Here is a 17,624-nt window from a genome sequence, read left to right on the forward strand (position 1 = left end):
GCACGGCTCGGCTCGGCATGGCTCGGCGTGGTTCGGCACGGCTCTGCACGGCTCGGCTCGACTTGGTTCGCCGCGGCTGGGCTCGGCACGGCTCGACTTGGTTCGGCTCGTCTGGGCTCGGCACGGCTCGGCTAGGCTCGGCTAGGCTCGGCTCCGTTCAGAGCCGGACAGAGCCCAGCCGCGCTCCCGGCCCCGTGCTTCGGCGGAGCGACAGCCTCCCCTGCCGGCCAACGCGCACCGCCGCTGTCCCGGGATGAGGCGGCACGGCACGGCACGACCGGGACGGAGCACGGAGGGGAGGGGGCTGCACGCACCGGGCGGGAGGTCCCCACGGCCGAGGGGACCCGGCAGGAGCTGTGCGTGCCCCATCCCTGGAGGTGCCCGATGCCATGGATGGGGCCGGGGGCGGCCTGATCTGGGGGGGCGGTGCAGACAGCCCACGGCACGGGGTGGAGGGCCCAGGGGGGCTCTGGGGTCCCTTCCAAGCCAACCGTGCTGTGATGCGGTGACTCTACGAATCCCCACGCTGCCGCCGCGGCACTGCTCGTCCCCACGTCGGGGCGTCAGTGAGCGGCCCCGCGGGGATGGGACTGTTCTGCGGCCTTTTGTTTCTCCTGCTGAAGGTTCCCTTTGTTTCAGGTGCAGTCTCTCTAGCAACAAGCGCGTTCGGCTACTGGGAGCATGGATGACGCAAACAGGAATTTCCGAGCAGGGAAATACGATCGGCGAGCCGTACAATCCCCCCTCTGAGACAGCAGCGATCACGTCGGCCCGGGCACGATGACGCCCATTTGCAGGTGGGCTGAGAGGAGCCTCGGCAGGAGCAGTCCCTGCCCCCTGCCCCCTGCCCACCTGGTGCTCAGCCATGGCCTCTCCCCAGTTCCCGCTCCGCTCCTCCCCACCAATCCCAGTGCCCTGCGGCTCGCACCCCGCCGCCCCCCAGCCTGCACCAAGCCCAGCACCACATCCACCACCCGCAGCTGGGGACACTGCTCCAGGCACCTCACTTCCATCTCACGGCTCTGCTGAGCCCAGCGAGCCCGGTGCCCATGAGACAGGCCCTGAAGCAAGAGGCAGCTGGGGCAGATGGGTCATGGCACCACGTGCACAGCCCAGTGGGGACACGAAGGCGCTGCTGGTGTCCGGGTCACCTTGGCTGCGTCGCCCACCTCGGGGCCACGTGGCACAGAGCAGCACCTCGCTTTCGGCACCTCTCACCCTTCGCTCCCTCTGAGTTCCCCACCCCGTCTGGGGCCTGCAGCAGCGTGGGGACAGCCCCTGGGAAGGGCTGTGGTACCCGCGGGGACCGGGTGCAGCGGGGCATGGGGCAGGCGGCAGCCCCGCGCTGACCCCGCCGACGTGACGCACCCAGCCTGCCGGTCCCCGCGGAGGAATGGTGCGCGGTGCAAGGCGGGTGGGGGCACGGCACAGCGCCTTCCCACAGCCCGCTCCCCCCGAGGCCACGCTCACCCTTGGGGACCAGGGCTATGACCTGCAGCTCTGTGGGCAGACGTGGGGACGGGACAGGCAGGAGCCAGCTCTGAGGGGTGGGCACGGCACAGTGGGCAGACGTCCTCCCGCCTCCCACCCTTGCTCCCCGACCCACGGCTTGTCCCATCTCTCTCCAAGCCAGGGCAGCATCTGTGGGTCGCCCTCTTGTCCCCAAGCCAGACATCTCCAGCCCCTTCCTTCGTGCTCCCTGGCCTGTTGCCCACGTTGCCACCACCCGGGCACAGTGCTCATGTCCCCACCCAGCCTGGCTGTTGGGAGTGGGAGAGGACCATGGTAAATGATTTCTCAGTTAATGACATCACACAGGGCCGCTGCTGCCTCGGGCACAGCCTTGAAATGCAGCAGGAGTTTCGGCACCCAAAGGTTATGTGTGTGGTGGCCCCTCCCCAGCCTCATATGGATATAAACCCCCGCTGACCCGCGCCAGCCGTCGGCATCCTCGGGAGCACCATGAAGGCCACCGGTGTTCTGCTTGTGGGTATCCTTGCGCTGTGCACACAGCTGCAGCCAGCTGCCACGGCCGCTGTAATCATAGGTGAGTGCACGAGGTGGGCACAGGGTCACAGCAGCTCCCAGGGTGCTGCAGGGCTGGCACGGGCTGTGGTCCCTTAGGTGGGATGCATTGCAGCAGCACAGGGCCGGGCACTGCCCACCAGCTCCTCAGCCCCGAGCAGGGCCACCAAGGTCCATGCCACGTGGGCAGCAAGCACAGGGGCAAGGAGAGCTTGGGGACAGCAGCAGAGCACTGCCACCTATATGGGGCACACCTGGACGGGTGGGACAGCCCCCAGGGGGGTCAGAATTCCCAGAGCATCAGCCATGAATGCGGCTGTCTGTCATGATTTGAGCTCAGGAAGCCCCTGAGCCGCATGTTGCCTGAGCTCGGAGGAAGGGGTGTCCCCATTTCACGCTGTCTCCCAGTGTCCCTGCCTGCCGGGGGCACCCCACCTGGCACAGCCACATTGCCCATTAGGTATTCGCTGTGCTCCTCAAGGAGGGCCTGTGACCTCAGCCCCTTCCTTGTCACCTGCAGGGCAGCTGTGGCCACCAGGCGCAGTGCATGGCACGGTCCCTTTTCAGGGGGAAGAGCCCCCATTGGTTTGGGCTCCTGGGCCAGGGTCCTGCCCGTGACATGCCTTGGCACAGAGCTGGCTGCTGCGGCTGCACAGAGCCATGGCTGTCCCTGTCCTCTGGAAGGGAAGCACCTGGCAGAGCCAGCGCAGGGACAGCAGCATCTTGAATGCTGTGTGTGGGTGACAGGAGCCAAAGCATTTTCTGGGAAGCGATGCGGAGTGCGTGGGCTGAGCCAGGCACAGCTGTGGGCCCTGCAGCCGGCGGGTTCCATGCCTCCCCAGCTGCTCCTACTGGCTGCAGGCAGATCCAGGCAGAACAGGAGCTTGGCGGTGTCCCTCAGGGGTCATGGTGTCACCCCTGGCCAAGCCCGGCACCTTGCCCTGCTCTGCACTGCTCCCTCTATGGGTGCTCTCCTTGGAGGACATTTCCGGGCTCCCGCCCACTGCAGCCTTCCCTGCTGCTGCCTGCTGTGGTGCAGCTTGGCTGCAGGAATCCGCACGTCCGCAGTCCCCTGGCCCCATCCCACTCACACCAGTGCTCAGGAAATGCTGCACTCTACAGATTTTACAAGCCAAAGGGACCGATAAGGGCAATTAGAGGATCAGCCATCTGAGCAGAGTGATGAACCTGAAAGGCAAGCGCTGCTGGCAGCACCAGCACAGGTGCAGCAGCACAGATCGTGGCAAGGCACAGAGCTGGTCCCGGAGCCGTGGGGTGGGCAGCACTGCCCCATTGCCGGGTGCCAGCCCTGCTGCAGTGTTGGGTCAGGATGGATTTTGTCCCTGTGCAGCACACAGTGGGGACACGTTATCCCTCAGCCTGGTGCCATGCTCACAGCCCGGCCTGATGCTCGGCCCAGCCCGCTGTTGGAGCGCTGTGCCACAAGGCTGCCTTTATCAAGGAGCTCCTTTTTTTGCCCGTGGCCGGGAATCCCAGCTCGGAGCGGTTCCCCAGCACAGAGCACAGTCCCCAGCACACAGCAGGCACTGCAGGGTGCAGGGTGATGCTTGCTGCTATCCCTGCACCATCCCCAGGCTGCCCCATTCCCTCCCTGCTGCACGGCAATGAAACACAGCGAGTGTCCCACGGGTGTCAGCACCGGGTCCTGTTACTGCATAAACACGCACTGGGGAGGGGACCGCGGCAAATGCAAACAGTTACTGATTTACTGTTGCTCCGTGCCTCGCTGCGTTGTTGACTGTGGGGTTAAATTACCTGGAAATAGATGCTGGCCAAGCAGACAAACAGCTCGTGACCTCGGAGTGGGGACCGCCTGCCCCATGCCCATGCGGCCCCAAGCACACGTGGCTCCAAGATGCTGTAGCCCAAAGCTGTGAGGGCTGTGGGTGCAATGGTGGGGGCACGGTGCTGGAGGAGGGCCCCACTCCCACTCTCACCCTATAGAGCAGAGGCTCAGCCCGGGTGTGCGCCCAGGACAGGGCTGGGGCCAGGGATGCTCTGGGTTCTGCCTGGCAGAGCAGATCCAGCCCCAGCCCTGCAGCTGGGCAGCACAAGCACCATGCAGAGCACTGGGTCCCACGGAGGGACCAAACACACTGAGCTAAACCTGGAGCAGTGAGTGAAGGGACAAGGCCCCTCGGGTGTCCCAGCACAGTGCTAGGCTGCTCTGCTTCCATCAGCAAACCCAAAGGAATGAAAACCACTGCCGGCAGCGCCTGCAGATGAGCAAGAACTGGTGGAACAGCAAACACTGATGAGAGCCAGCAGCCACATGGGGTGATTAGGACTGCTTGGTCTGCTCAAATACAGCCCAGCTTGGTGCTGACCAGCACTGCCAGGCACCCAGTGCACAGGCTGCAGAGGAGGTGGCCCCCACTGCACCGTGCTTTGGAGCACTGGGCACACGGCCAGAGCACGCAGCAGCTCACTCCCTGCCCACTGCCCACCCCAGCACCACTGCATCCCTGGGGCTGCTGGGTGTGCAGGCACTGCAGGGAGCTGCAGGCTGCAGAGAGCTCCCTGACTGCAGCAGGGATGCGAGGGAGCACTGCACATCATCCCAGAGAGGGGCAGGGCAGCCTGGAGGGCTCCTCAGTGAAACAGCGGAAAGCTCCAGGAAAACAAGCAGTGGAGCAGGAGCTGGCAAGCTGCGCCTGCAGCAGATCCCAGCCTGGATGCACAGCTCAGCTCTGTCCCTGCTGCGGGGCAGCACACCAGGGCAGGGGCTGTGCTCGTATACGCAACAGCTGCCAGCACAGGGATGGGATGGGTCCAAGTGCAGTTGGTGCGTGCCCCACATCTACTGCTGGCCCCAACCCAGCGCTGACCAGCAGTGGACCTGCCGTGGCTCTGTGCCCCATGGGCTGCGGGCTGGGGGCTCCCCGCGTGCCGAGCATGGCGATGCAGCGCACGGCGCTTGGCTGCTGTTCCTGCCGGGCAAGTTTTCTGCGTAGACGCCTGGGCTCCTCGAGGCTCCCACTTCCTGGTCAGCCGCCAGCAGCGAGCAGATACCTGATACTTGAGGATTGTGCAATGGCACGAAGGGGGAGCCTGGCCCGGCCAGTTCCTTATGAGCCACCCGGAAGGCAGTCCCCTCCCGCCCCACCTGGAGAGGAGCTTAAAGCCCAGCCGGGTGGCCCCGCACGCGCACAGCTCCCCTGCACCATGCCCAAGGCCAGCAGCGCGCTCCTCCTCGCGGGGCTCCTGGTTCTCTGGGCAGAGCTGCTGCCGGCATCCGTCCTGAATGTCACGAGTGAGTATGAGCGCACGGCCCCGCGGCAGCAGCCGGCATCACTCCCGGCCTGGGGCCTGCTGGGGATGGGCTCCAGGCACACGGTCCCCAACGTGGCTGCGCTCTGCAGCATCCCTGAGCCCACGCCGGGGCTGGGTACAGCATCGCCCTCCTCCAGACAGCCCTCCCACCCACACCGTGTGCCTTTGCCTTTCAGTAAAAGCCGGCGTGTGCCCGGAGCCAGCAGCGGAAGAAGCGAACTGCACGATGGGGTGCCAGTCCGATGGCGACTGCGAGAGCACCCTCAAGTGCTGCCCGGCGGCCTGCGGCAAGGCCTGCCAGGAGCCCAACGGTAACGCTCCCAGGGTCGGTGCAAGCCCTGCTCCCATGAGCCGATGGCTCTGGGGCTCCCAGTGCTCTGTAGCGGTGTGGGCCTGGGCACCCCCTGTGCTCTGGCTGCAGCACGGTCATGGGGCTCTGCACGGAGCCCCGCAGGATTGGGCTGTGCTTCCATGGAGAACATTGGATGGTGTTGGCCACACTTCACCCCTTCCTCCTGCCCGCAGCTCGGTTGGCTCTGAGCTCTGTTGCTGAGATTGCTGCCAGGGACAGAGAGCACGCACCCGCTGCACTTCACATCCTTCAGGGAGCATCAGCTGCACACTGTGTCAGCCCCAGCACCGTCCTGCATCCAGCTCTGAGCTCAAGGAGGGTCCCTCAGCAGTGCCCTCTCCAGCTCTGCACCAAGCACAGCCCCACAGCTGCACTGCTGCAGGGCGCTCAGCATGCTCAGCTCCAGGAGCTGCAGCACGGCCCTGCGCACTGTGCCGGGGACAGCAGGTCTCATGCCGCGTCCTTCGCCTTGCAGAGAAACCTGGCACCTGCCCATCCGTGAAGCCAGGGATCCCCATGCTGGGGCTCTGCATTAACCAGTGCAAGATGGACTCCAACTGCTCCGGGAGCCTGAAGTGCTGCAGGAATGGCTGCGGGAAAGTCTCCTGTGTGACTCCACTGTACTGAGGTCAGTCAGCACCCACCCAGCCCTGGGGTCCTGTCCCACTTGCCCCATCCCGCTCACAGCCCTTTGCTCCCTTTGCAGGTGCAGCCTCCTCCATCCCGGCTGCAGGGAAGCTGCTGCCCAATGCGACGTCACACGGCCCGGCCCCTTGTGCCCTCCTGTCTCGGCCCCAGCCGGGATCCCAGCATGGAGCCTTCAGCCTCAGCTCCCACTCCAGGGCCCCGCTCGGGGCGTGCCGCAGCCCCCTGCACTCTCGCCAATAAAGCAGCCGCTCCCTGCCCCGTTTGTGGCCGCGTCTCCGTCCTGCTGCGCTCCCGGCTGGGCAGCTCCCGGCTGCACTCTGCTTCAGGGTGCCCCAATGGGTGCTGGCACAACAGTGTCTGGAAGGGTCTGCACCAGACAAACGCCCTCCCCGAGCCATCACTGTTCCCACAGTGCTGATCCCAGGCCCCATTTTCCCAAGGCTTCCCAGCCCATGCTCCTGCTCAGCACTGTCCCACAGCCCCAGCTGCTCCAATGTTTGCTCCTCAGCCTGTTAAGGGATGTGCTCCAGCTGGGGCATGATATGCAGTTGCAGCTGTGTCCATGGAGCGGAGCTCTGCCATGGCTTAGGGGGATGGCGATGCTGCTGCTGCTGTGTGCAATGGCACAGCGTCTCTCAAAGCTCCTCCTGCACTACGCACTCCCAGCCCACCAGCAGCACAGTGCCCACAGCAGGAGCCTGATGGAGCCGTGGGCAGCAAAACCTGCACGTCCCTGCCCCATCCCTGCCCACCCTGCTCAGAGCCAGTCCTCGCTCCTGCTGCTTTTCCACTCTCCCCAGGAACCCCTCAGCTCTCAGAGACAGTGGGAGCCGAGGAGCCCCCAAGACCAGAGCAAACGGTCCCATGGGGCCTCTGAAGGCCTGGCACTGCTGGGGAATAGCACAGAGCACAGCTGAGCCAGGCACACACAGCTGCCCTGCAGCCTGTCCCGCACAGCCTGGTGCCAGCAGCACGGGTGTGTCCCCACACATGTCGCACCACAGCTCTGCAGCATCGCTCCCTGCTCCATGCACGCCAGGAGGTGACACCGACGCTCCCTGGGCAGGATGGAGTGGGCTCTGGGGTGCAGCAATGGGATGTACAGGCTCACCGGGCTCTCCCAGGTGCCTACACTGGGGAGCGCAAGTAGCAGGGTTGGGGAGCAGCTCCCAAGTGCCCCGGCCTGCCTGTTTGCGGGTCACCGGTGACCTGGAAAGGGAGCACTGCAGGGGATGCGGCAGCCATGGGCCGGGAGCCCAGCACTGCTCTGGGAGTCTCCCTCGCAGTGAATTGTTCATGCCCAGTGCTCCCACAGCCCTGGAAACGCGCGCTGCCATGGGCCGGTGCCCCCCAGCAGATTTAAATACCGACTGGCAGTCGCAGCACCACAGCTCCCCCCAGCAGCACCATGCCCAGCACCTGTGCCCTCGCGCTGCTGTTCCTGGCCCTGTGTGCCGAGCTGCTGCCTGCCCCAGCCCAGCAGCACCGCGGGGATCGTGGCAATGCCCCCGCCGCCAGCTCCCCACCACGCCGGGCACAGCGGGGCCAGCGGCAACCAGCAGCCCTGCCTGCCCCCAGCAAAGCAGGCATGTGCCCGGCCGTGGGGAGCAGCTCCGCGCGCCCCACCAGGAGGTACTGCCTGTCTGACCACAGCTGCCCCAATGCTGAGAAGTGCTGCCTCCTCGGGGACGTGCGCGCCTGCCTGCTCCCTACCGCAGGTATGGGGGGAGCTGTGGGGCTGCTGATGCTGGGCAGGGGATGGGTGCCCAGGGGCAAGCTGCGCTCTCCAGCACACACAGCACTTCTCCCTTCACAGAGAGCCCGGGCAGCCCCGGGGTGGTGAACTGCAGGGTGAGCTGCTGCAATGAGACGGTGTGTGGCCATGGGGAGAGATGCTGCGTCCGCTGTCTGCGAACTGAGCCGGGTAAGGCTGCCTGCATCGGGGAGCTGTGCTTGTGCTGGGCTCAAGGTGCTGTGAGGCAGAGCCAGGGGTTGGCAGTTCCATCATCGTGAGAGAAATACATGGGTGCTGCAGGGCCAGGCTGGCTCTGAGCCGTACCCCAGCCCCCTCCCTGCTCTCTCCAGCGAAATCTGGGCTTTGTCCACGGAAGCGAGCCCAGCATGATGCTGCCTGCCCTGACCTGTGTACCAACGACAGGGACTGCCCCGGGGACCAGAAGTGCTGCTTCTCTGGCTGCGGGTTGGCCTGCACCCCCCCCTACACAGGTACCTGCTGCCCCCAGCCCCACTCCTTTCTGGGCTGTGCACGGGGTGCGTATCCCCCAGCCTGGGTGTGCACTCCCCATGCACACCTGTGTGCTCCCCATGCATGCCACAGGGGTAGGATGGGGGCAGGATGGAGGCCGGAGGGGGGGTCCGGGCAGGGGCAGGCTGCAGCCCTGAGCCATGCACAAGGTGCAAGTCCCTGGTGCAGCCATGCTCCCATGGGCACCGTGGGGCTGTGATGCTCAAGGCTGTGATGCTCAGGTCCACTCTCTTGCAGCGAAGGCCGGTGCATGCCCCGTGGTGCTGCGGGGCTCCCTGGGCCCCTGTCTGGAGCGGTGTGACAGCGATGCCGACTGTCCTGGGGCCAAGAAGTGCTGCACCACCGGCTGTGGCCACATCTGCAAACTGCCCACCGAGGGTAAAGGCTTTGTGCCATGGGGCAGAGACTGTGCCACGTTCCCATGTGGTCCCCTCCCTGGCTGAGCACCCTCCCTGCAGGGCAAGTGCCCCTTTGCCCTGGAGCATCATGCCCCTCCGGGGAGTGATGGGGGCTTGGGGAGGGGGCAGCAGCCAGGGCCAGGGGCTCACCACACCACTCCCTCTCTCTGCATGCACACAGTGAGGCCAGGTCTCTGTCCTGCTGCAACCACCAGGGCTGGTGAGTGCCTCATCCTATGCCTGGAGGACAAGGACTGTCCACCCAGCCAGAAGTGCTGCCTGCAGGACTGTGGCCGTGCGTGCATCCTGCCACTGCAGGGTAAGACCAGCCCCACATGCTGCCCATGAGGGAAGGCACAGGATGGGGCACTCATCCTGCTCTGACCACTGCATCCATCTCTTCCAGGCACAGCCTAGCCCTGGCCAGGGGTTGGCACTGGGAGTTGCCATTTTGGGGCCATTCCACCCCACCATCATCGCAGCATCCCCCGCCCCACTGCTTCCATCCCTCTGGCAGCACCTCCGGCCGGGGGGGACCAGCATTGTTTGACCCACTCTTGCCAGGGTCTCTGCCACCCCCACCTCCCACAGCTGTGCTCCAGGGACAAAGGCAAACCTCCACATCCAGCCCCTCTGTGCGTGCCAGACTGTGCATGGCACAGACACCCCCAGTCTGCCTGGAAATACTGACCCAGAATAAACCAGCATGTGGCAGCTCAGAAGCTCTGAGTGCTTTCTATTGCCTACGGTGTGCTGGGGCTTTTCCATGGTTTTCCACTGCGGGTGGACACGTGGCTGCAGGCAGCCCCGGGGCAGGGAGAGGAGGCCCCATTTCCACGCTGTGCCTGCCAGGCACCACCACCCCGCAGTCAGGGTCGCGGGGAAACACCGCTGCTGTCCCAGCAGTCACGGACAGGAGTGCCAGAAACCTGTTCACTCAGATTCCTTGCACCGAGAAAGGGTTTATTTGCATCCCAAAGTGTGAAACTCGGGTTGGAAGCACAGTCGGGGAAGATGGAGCGCTCACCCTGGGGACAGGGCGAGGAGCAGCGCCTGCGTGCTGGGGGCCATGCAGCCCCGCTCGCTCCTATCCTGGATGAACCTGTCACTGTGCTCCGTCCCCAAGGCTCCCCAGGCTCTGCTGTGCAGTACTGCGGGGATGGCACCTGTGTGACCTCAGCTGCCCTGTCCCTGTCCCTGTCCCTGTCCCATCCCCATGGGTCATCCTGACCCAAAAGCACAGTGTGGCCGGAGATAAGCTGCCGGCTGGCAGGGCGCCTGTTGTTCTGGGAACGATCCCTCCTCCTGTTCACTGCCCGCTCCCCACCAGCTGGGCTGCAGCACCCCTGGCAGCTCCGCCGGAGACTTCAAACCCAGCGCTGCCTCAGCTGTGAGCACGCAGCATCCCTGCAGCACCATGTGCCTGGGGCTTTGCCTCCTTCTGGGGCTGCTCATCCTCGGGACAGAGCCGGGCACTGCACCAGGCGAGGAAGGCGGTGAGTACTGGCAGGCAGCCCCAGCAGGGCCAGCTCTGTCCAGGTGTACCCTGTGTGCACCTCCTGTCCCCGGTCCCCCAATGCTGGCATTTCTAAGCTGGGACATCGCTATCCTCTGCTGCTCTCGCAGAGCCCAGCACCGGTGATACTGGGTAGGGGCAGGGGCTGTGCAGGGCAGCAGGATGGGTGCTGTGCACACCGCGCTGCCATGCGGTCTCAGGGCTGGCAGCTGCTCCCAGCCACTCCCTTGCAGCCCCAGGCCGACTTGGATCAGTTTTCTCCTCAGACCATACCTCCCTTCCTCAGCCCTGCATGCAGCACCTGACCCATGCAGAGCCATCCAGGTGGGTGCTGCCCAGAGAGGTGGTGGAGTCTCCTACTCTGGAGATATCCAAGACCCATCTGGATGCCTATCTGTGCAACCTGCTCCCTGCTTTAGCAGGGGGTTAGGCTCGATGACCTCCGGATTTCCCTTCCAAACCCTAAGATTCTGTGATTCTGTGATCCTCTGATCCAACCCCCCCACCCCAGTGGGGCTGTTGGTAACACAGTGGGCACAGACCATCAAGTGCCCCCGTCCCACCCTGCGTGGGATGAAGCTGCACCGGAGCAGCCCGGCTCAGCACTACGGCTGCCTCCGCAGCGATGGGAGCTTTCCTTTGTTTGAGTGGAACAGCTGCTGTTTGCAGTGAAACCTTCCCAGCAGTGTCTCTGTTTGCAACTCAAACAGCGCAGCGCTGCCAAGAGCTGACAAGGGGTGTTTGCAGAAGCGGTGCTCCCACGGCATCCCCCGGCTCAGTGCAGGCACAGCAGCCTCAGCCGTGGGCCGGGGGGATTCCCAGCTGCAGGGAGAGTGCGGTGCCCCGAGCTCCCCACTCAGCCGTCCCCGCTCCCCAGCCCACCCCGGCGTCTGCCCCCCACCCTCATCTCAGCCTCAGCACGTGCCGTGTCCCAACGCCTGCGATAACGACAGAGGGTGCCTGCAGGACCAGAAGTGCTGCTTCACCGCCTGCGGCTTCGGCTGCGTGACACCGCTGAGGAATGGCAGCAGCGACCTCCCCCCACCCGGAGACGTGGACTGGAGCCTCAGCCAGGCCGAGGACTCGCACCAGGGTGACGCAGGAAGGATGAGCTTCATGCCAGGGGGCTGTGCCGGGAGGGGAGAGGCAGTAGGGAAGGGGAGCACATTGCATTGGGGTACACGTGGCAGGGAGGGGTGCAGTGGGTCACAGAGGGTGCAGCCATCCCCACCACAAGCAGGGCGATGCTGGGGCCCTGGCACTGCCCTGATCCCACGTTCTGCTACAGGGGAGCTGCAAAAACCAGGGCTGTGTCCCCGGGACTTCACGCGCTGCCTCCACCAGGAGCCCCCTCTCTGCACCAACGACTCAGTGTGCCCTGGCTGGCTCAAGTGCTGTTCCCACGAGTGCCGCCTCCGCTGCACACCCCCGGCAGAAGGTATGGCACCACTGGCACAGCCCCAGCACCGCCACCAGCACCCCTTGTTCACCAGCCCCATTCCTATCCTTGTCCCATCCCCATTGCCCTGAGCAGCCCCGGCACCACTGGCAGCACCCATCTCCTAAGGCCGGGATGGGGCAGGTGATGGCATCTGGGATGGGGCACGGGGGGTCCAAGACACAGCGGGGGGAGATCCGGGACACGGCACAGGGAGGGCCACCAAGGGCAGATTTCCTGGTGCTGCCATTGGTGCCTTTGGGGTGCACCTCAGCCCTGGCGGCGCCGCTCGGTGTTGCAGAGAAGCCCGGTGCCTGCCCCGCAGCAGCCCCGGAGGGGCTCTTTTACCCCTGCTCCTTCCGGTGCCAGGAGGACAAGGACTGCCTGGGCAGCCAGAAGTGCTGCCCGCTGGGCTGTGGCTCAGCCTGCGTGGAGCCGGCACAGGGTAAGGCCTCCGGGCACCGCCGGAGCCACGTGCACGGGGGCAGCCACGGCTCCATGGGGCGCTCAGGGCTGTGCTGCAGACATCTGCCACCTCCCCGCCGTGCCGGGGCCCTGCGGCGGCCACGAGCTGAGCTTCTTCTACAACGTCACCTCTGGACGCTGCGAGACGTTCCCCTACAGCGGCTGCGGGGGCAACGCCAACCGCTTCGGGACGCGGGCAGCGTGCCGCCGGGCGTGCCTGGGCCATGGTGAGGGCACGGAGCTCCGGGTGCTGGGGGCAGTGCGATGTCCCCCAGTGCCCAGAGGTGCTCAGGGCTGCTCCTCACTGCTCTGCTCCACCAGAGAAACCTAAAGCCGGGGAGTGCCCCGCGGTGCTGCCAGAGCTGGAGGGGCCATGCCGGGAGGAGTGCGACGGTGACAGCGACTGCCCCAAAGCGCTGAAGTGCTGTAACAGCAGCTGCGGCCTCCAGTGCCTGCCCGCAGTGCCAGCCCGTGAGACGGGGTGGGATGGGGTGGGACATGGGCACAGGCGGGGCCATGGGGACCAGGGGTGCCCACAATACGCACCACAGGCAGAGAGGGGCTGGGATGCACACAGCAACAAGGACGTGGCAGGGACTCGGTGGGGACCCTGCGGTGGCCATCCCGCTCTCTCCTCCTCCCCACTGACCCCACCGTCCAAGCTCTGCTCTGCAGTGCAGACGTTGCCAGCCCTGCCCCTGCCACCTGGAGCCACACCAGCGGCGGAGCTGCCACCGCAGCCAGGATTGTCCCTGGGCGCAGGGTGCAGCCGGGAGCAAGGGGATGAGGGGTCACCTTGCAGGAGGGGGGGCCCAACGTGGAGGAATGTGGTGATGGATCAGGCGATGCACCCTGCCTATGTGCATGGGGCTGCGTCCCCATGGGACTGCTGCACTGCGAAATGGGAACCACTCCACCCCACACTGTGCCCTGCAGGGAAGGATGGCTTCTGCCCAGCCAGCGCCGGGCTGTTCCCCAGCTACGACTGCAGAGAGTGGTGCCGGTACGACGCCGACTGCCCTGGCGAGGAGAGGTGCTGCCTGCGGGGCTGCGACTACGTGTGCCTGCGCCCGGCCCAAGGTTGGAGCCGCCGAGCACCGCCCCCAAAACATCTCTGGTCGTGCCCAGCCACCCCCAGGTGCACATCTCCTGCCTTACAGAGAAACCGGGAATCTGCCCCCTGAGCGAGCAGGCAGCGGGGTCCCAGTGCCAGGCCCCCTGTGCAGGAGACGAGCAGTGCCCAGGGAATGAGAAGTGCTGCAGCAGCCGATGCGGCCGTGTCTGCGTGGCCCCGGAGCCAGGTAAGGGGGCAGTGACGGGGCTGTGCCAGCGGTGCCTCATGCAGTTGGGCACAGTGCCCAGCCTCCTGCAGCTCCCAGGGAGGGACGGCCACGGCTTGGTGCTTGGTGGACACTCCGGGCGCCACCAGGCGTGACCCCTGTGGGCTAGCCCGTGGCTCTGCTACTCCCTTCCTTCCCTTTTTTCAGACAAACCTGGCCGGTGTCCAAAGGTGAGGCCGCAGCTGACATCAGAGCCGTGCACGGAGGATGATGCCTGCCTCCACGACCGGGACTGCCCCCGGCAGGAGAAGTGCTGCTTCTCCGGCTGCGCCATGCGCTGCTCCCGCCCGGCCAGAGGTGAGGGCATGCGGCTGAGCCCCAACTCCACCACGGGCACGGGGCAGCAGCACCAGCAGTGCTGGAGGTGCGGGGGACCCTCTGCACTCAGCTGCGGCCCCTCCTCCCGCAGAGCACCCCGGGCAGTGCCCCCGGGCAGAGCCGTGCTGGGACCCCCGGCGCCGACGCAGGAACCAGTGCCTAGATGACAGCGTGTGCGGGCGGGATGAGAAGTGCTGCAACACAGGCTGCGCCTGGGCCTGCGTGGCTGTGCCCAGAGGTAGCGGGGAGCAGCCGGGCAGCGGGAGCAGCCACCAGCCCTAGGGACAGCTGGTGACTGCGGGCGGCTGTGCCTGCAGAGAGCGGCGGTGGTGCCTCCGGACAATGCACAGAGGAGTGTGAGACTGACACACAGTGCCCCCAGGGACAGCGGTGCACCCACACAGGCTGTAGCCGTGTCTGCATGGAAATCCCTGGAGGTGAGCTCCGGCTAAGTGTCTGGGAACCACAGGGTCCCCGGTGCGACAGGGCCCACGGGTGGGTGCCCCACGGATGGGTGCCCACAAGTGGGAGTCCCACGGTGCTTGCTCTGCCTTGCAGGGAGAGTGGGAGTGTGCCCCATCCCCAGGGATGCCGGGACGTGCTTGGACCTGTGCAGCTTCGACGAGGAATGTCCCTGGGGCCAGAAGTGCTGCAGCAACGGCTGTGGCCACATCTGCATGCCCGTTTCTCTCGAAGGTGAGCCTCTGGCCTAGGATGTCGGTGAGCAGCAAAAGACAGGGAAGGGATCTGCTGTGCTCTGAGCCCACAGCGGCACCGTGGCCATCCTGCACCAATGGGGACTTCACACCAGAGCCATGTGCTGGGGCTGCTGAAGCTGTGCCTGCTATGGCCTCGTATCCACCCACCCATCCCAGTCCATAGAGCCTTCCCCTCTTTCCACCCAAGTAACAAGCATTCCTGGCCCCAGCTCAGCACCGGGTGAATGTCCTCTCCTGCCACAGAGCGTGATGTTGCCGTTGTGCCACAGCACAGTGCCGGCCGGTGCTCAGAGCAATGTGATGCCGACTCACAGTGCCCCCGGGGACAGAGATGCACCCGCACCAGCTGCGGCCGTGTCTGCACAGACGTGCCCAGAGGTGAGAGCCATGGTCCAGCCCCGTCCTGGAGCTGCGGGGTGCCCCATGGTGGCTGCCCACAGATGGGTGCCCCACAGAGCACTCTGCCTTGCAGGAAAGGAAGGAGCGTGCCCCATCCCCAGGGGCAGCGGGACATGCTTGGATCTGTGCAGCTCCAGCAAGGAGTGTCCCCAGGGCCAGAAGTGCTGCAGCAATGGCTGTGGCCACGTCTGCACTTGGATACCTGATGGTGAGGAGACTGAGGAACAGGACCGGCTCCAGGGGACACAAGGGGACTTCAGTCTCTCAGGGAAGGCAGAGCCCTCTGGAAAGGGCCACAGCCCATGTGGGCCTGGCTCAGCTCCTGGCACAGACACTGCCTTCAGTGTGAGGGGACCCAAAGGGATGAGGAGCAGAAGGGATCTCTCAGCAGACCCGGCCACACCAAACCGCCACAGTGCCAGCAGCACTTGTCCATGACATTGGCCACTACTCCTCACCCCCATCAGTCAGGGCTCCCTAAAAGCGCATTTGCCTTTCAGGTGCTGCGTGATGGGAGAACAGCAGCTCTGTGTCAGGAAGGTGCCTTCGTCTGGGGTCATGGGGTGGTCACTGCCCCGAGCTGGCCTGTCCCCTTACCGTCACCATCAATAAAGCGAGTGCATGCCGTATCCAGCTGCCTCCGAGTCTTTGTGCCCCCGGAGCAGATCCCATATTGTCCATGGAGGGCACGGGCTGGGGTTCCCCTCCCCAGCACCCAGCAGGGGGTCTGTGCAGCACGTGTGGGACAGCAGAGGTTCAGCAATGCAGGGTGGGCACAGCCCTGGGGCTAGGGGCAGCTCTGGGACCCCCTCCACCACTTTACGACCTGACCAGATCACGTCTGCAGCTTGAGGGCAGAACCAGGAGCAGAAACCAATTGAGAGCAGGAGCTGCGCTGGGATGACTGGATCCGAGACCTGGGGCAGGAAGGACAGGAGCCAGACCCACTCAATGACCCGTCCTTGTATTGACAGCTGCACGGCCCGGGCAGGGCTGGGCACCTCCAGGCAGGGCACAGCACAGAGGGGCAGCAGGGCTGTTGTGGGCACCACAGCCCCATGCCGTGCTCCTCGAACAAGCCACAGCCCCAGCAGGGCCCCTGCAAGCACCACCACCACCCAGCCTTGGGGACAGGGACGGGGACATCTGCCCGGGCTGGGGATGTGCAGAGCGGGGAGGTGCTACCGGGCACCCGGAGCTGAGAGGTGTGGGGTTGGGAGCAGGGCTGCGCGGAGCGTCTCCCCACGGGGCAGGGGCCGGGGGGAGCCCCGCTGGGAGCCCGCGTGGGAGCAGGCCTGGGAGCACTCCCGCTTGGTCTCAAAGTTGTTCCTGTTCCCACCGCAGCCGCCGTAAATGAACTCCTCGCACTGCTGGCTGGACGCGTTGTAGAAGAAGCGGATGAAGAGCGCCTTGCAGTTCCCGCAGACCGAGGGCAGGTAGCAGAAGTCTGCGTGGTCCCAAGGGCTGAGGTGAGCCGAGGACATGAACCGCTGGGCTCAAGGGGAGAGTGCTCCAGGGCCCCTGTGGCACCGAGCCCCTCCTTGCCCAGAGCCAGGTCTGCGCCCACCTCCCCAGGAAACCACATCCCTCACCCCTGCGCAGGCAGAGCTCAGGGAGGGCATTGGTGAGCCTCCTCCCACTGCGCCAAGCTCACCCCCGCTCACCGCGACCCCCACGCACTGCACAGCGCTGGCCCTCACCGAGCACCGGCTCCTGGCACGTGCGGCCGCACTTGCTGGGGCAGCACTTGGTGACACCAGGACAGTCGGCGTCACCAGCACAGTGGGAGCAGGAGGCGTTCTTGTGGCAGGAGCTGCAGTCCTCGTCCGGAGGGCTCCCCACCTCCGGGATGTGGTGGCAGTACCCGGGCTTTGCTGAGGGACACAGTGACCGGGGCTGAGCATCCGCATAGGTCCCGCAGCCAGACCTCACCGCCCGCAGCCCCGCAGCCCCACGGCTGCCCGCTGTACGCTTGGGCTCCCTGAGCATCCCCTCCTCAGGAGGTGTCCCCGTGCACTCACCTGTCCCCATCTGCTCCTCTCTTCCAGGCACGTGTGGGGCTGGGACAGACCGTGCAGAAAGGGGGAGCAGGAGGAGGAGGAGGAGGAGGCAGGCTCGCTGCGCCATGGTGCCCAAGGCTGCCGGCTCTGCACCCCAGGTGTGGTGGGCTGGGATTTAAGGTGCGCCAGCAGGGCGGAGGGTATGGGGCTGGCGCCCAAGCACTGCTAATTCCTGCCGTGCGGGTTACAAGCCGCACCCAGCAAGCCTGGCTTCCTCGGCAGCATCTCAGCCACAGCCCTAAAGCCGGGGGGACTGGTAGGACGGGAACAATGCCCTAGTGCAGCCCTCAGGGTGTCCGGCAGCATGCTGGGGCTGCAGTGGGGATGGGGATGGGGATGGGATCAAGATGGGATGGGGATGGGGATGGGGATGGGGATGGGGATGG

The 17,624-nt window shown here is 65.6% G+C and overlaps 4 protein-coding genes across 13 annotated transcripts in view; all 4 read left to right on the forward strand.

The window, feature by feature from the left end:
* LOC110408371 (WAP four-disulfide core domain protein 2-like) lies at positions 7-6,173 on the forward strand. Its single transcript, XM_021416997.1, has 5 exons — positions 7-797; positions 1,630-1,785; positions 1,903-2,047; positions 5,496-5,630; positions 5,845-6,173. The coding sequence occupies exons 3-5, from the start codon at positions 1,963-1,965 to the stop codon at positions 6,171-6,173; spliced, it is 549 nt and encodes a 182-aa protein (XP_021272672.1). The 5' UTR covers positions 7-797; positions 1,630-1,785; positions 1,903-1,962.
* LOC110408337 (WAP four-disulfide core domain protein 3-like) lies at positions 6,382-9,705 on the forward strand. Its single transcript, XM_021416956.1, has 6 exons — positions 6,382-8,037; positions 8,136-8,243; positions 8,405-8,545; positions 8,823-8,963; positions 9,165-9,302; positions 9,390-9,705. The coding sequence occupies exons 1-6, from the start codon at positions 7,728-7,730 to the stop codon at positions 9,398-9,400; spliced, it is 849 nt and encodes a 282-aa protein (XP_021272631.1). The 5' UTR covers positions 6,382-7,727; the 3' UTR covers positions 9,401-9,705.
* Positions 10,264-17,624, forward strand: part of LOC110408326 (papilin-like) — a 10,165-nt gene continuing 2,804 nt past the window's right edge. Inside the window, exons 1-17 of one of the 10 annotated variants that reach the window (XM_021416931.1) lie at positions 10,264-10,479; positions 11,377-11,592; positions 11,788-11,937; positions 12,239-12,382; positions 12,462-12,629; positions 12,724-12,873; positions 13,339-13,482; positions 13,563-13,703; positions 13,890-14,039; positions 14,152-14,298; positions 14,378-14,497; positions 14,619-14,756; positions 15,023-15,157; positions 15,252-15,386; positions 16,523-16,647; positions 16,781-17,144; positions 17,227-17,341. In XM_021416931.1, coding sequence (XP_021272606.1) covers positions 10,401-10,479; positions 11,377-11,592; positions 11,788-11,937; positions 12,239-12,382; positions 12,462-12,629; positions 12,724-12,873; positions 13,339-13,482; positions 13,563-13,703; positions 13,890-14,039; positions 14,152-14,298; positions 14,378-14,497; positions 14,619-14,756; positions 15,023-15,157; positions 15,252-15,386; positions 16,523-16,647; positions 16,781-17,056 — 2,418 coding nt within the window. In that variant the 5' untranslated portion in view covers positions 10,264-10,400 and the 3' untranslated portion in view covers positions 17,057-17,144; positions 17,227-17,341. The other 9 variants (XM_021416930.1, XM_021416933.1, XM_021416932.1 and 6 more) reach the window with 9 other exon arrangements.
* DNTTIP1 (deoxynucleotidyltransferase terminal interacting protein 1) overlaps positions 14,308-17,624 on the forward strand; it is a 15,164-nt gene continuing 11,847 nt past the window's right edge. The window contains exon 1 of the mRNA XM_021416954.1: positions 14,308-14,318. The gene's annotated coding sequence lies outside the window, so the exon portion shown is untranslated. The remainder of the gene's footprint in view (positions 14,319-17,624) is intronic.

Source organism: Numida meleagris, chromosome 19 (assembly GCF_002078875.1).
Source record: "Numida meleagris isolate 19003 breed g44 Domestic line chromosome 19, NumMel1.0, whole genome shotgun sequence".
Lineage (NCBI taxonomy): Eukaryota > Metazoa > Chordata > Aves > Galliformes > Numididae > Numida > Numida meleagris.

Coding starts and splice junctions, on each gene's coding strand:
- LOC110408371 (XM_021416997.1), top strand. CDS start 1,963: ATGAAGGCCACCGGTGTTCTGCTTGTGGGTATCCTTGCGCTGTGCACA. Junction 2,048..5,495: donor CACGGCCGCTGTAATCATAG/GTGAGTGCACGA, acceptor TTTGCCTTTCAG/TAAAAGCCGGCGTGTGCCCG. Junction 5,631..5,844: donor GGCCTGCCAGGAGCCCAACG/GTAACGCTCCCA, acceptor TCCTGCCCGCAG/CTCGGTTGGCTCTGAGCTCT.
- LOC110408337 (XM_021416956.1), top strand. CDS start 7,728: ATGCCCAGCACCTGTGCCCTCGCGCTGCTGTTCCTGGCCCTGTGTGCC. Junction 8,244..8,404: donor CTGTCTGCGAACTGAGCCGG/GTAAGGCTGCCT, acceptor TGCTCTCTCCAG/CGAAATCTGGGCTTTGTCCA. Junction 8,546..8,822: donor CTGCACCCCCCCCTACACAG/GTACCTGCTGCC, acceptor ACTCTCTTGCAG/CGAAGGCCGGTGCATGCCCC.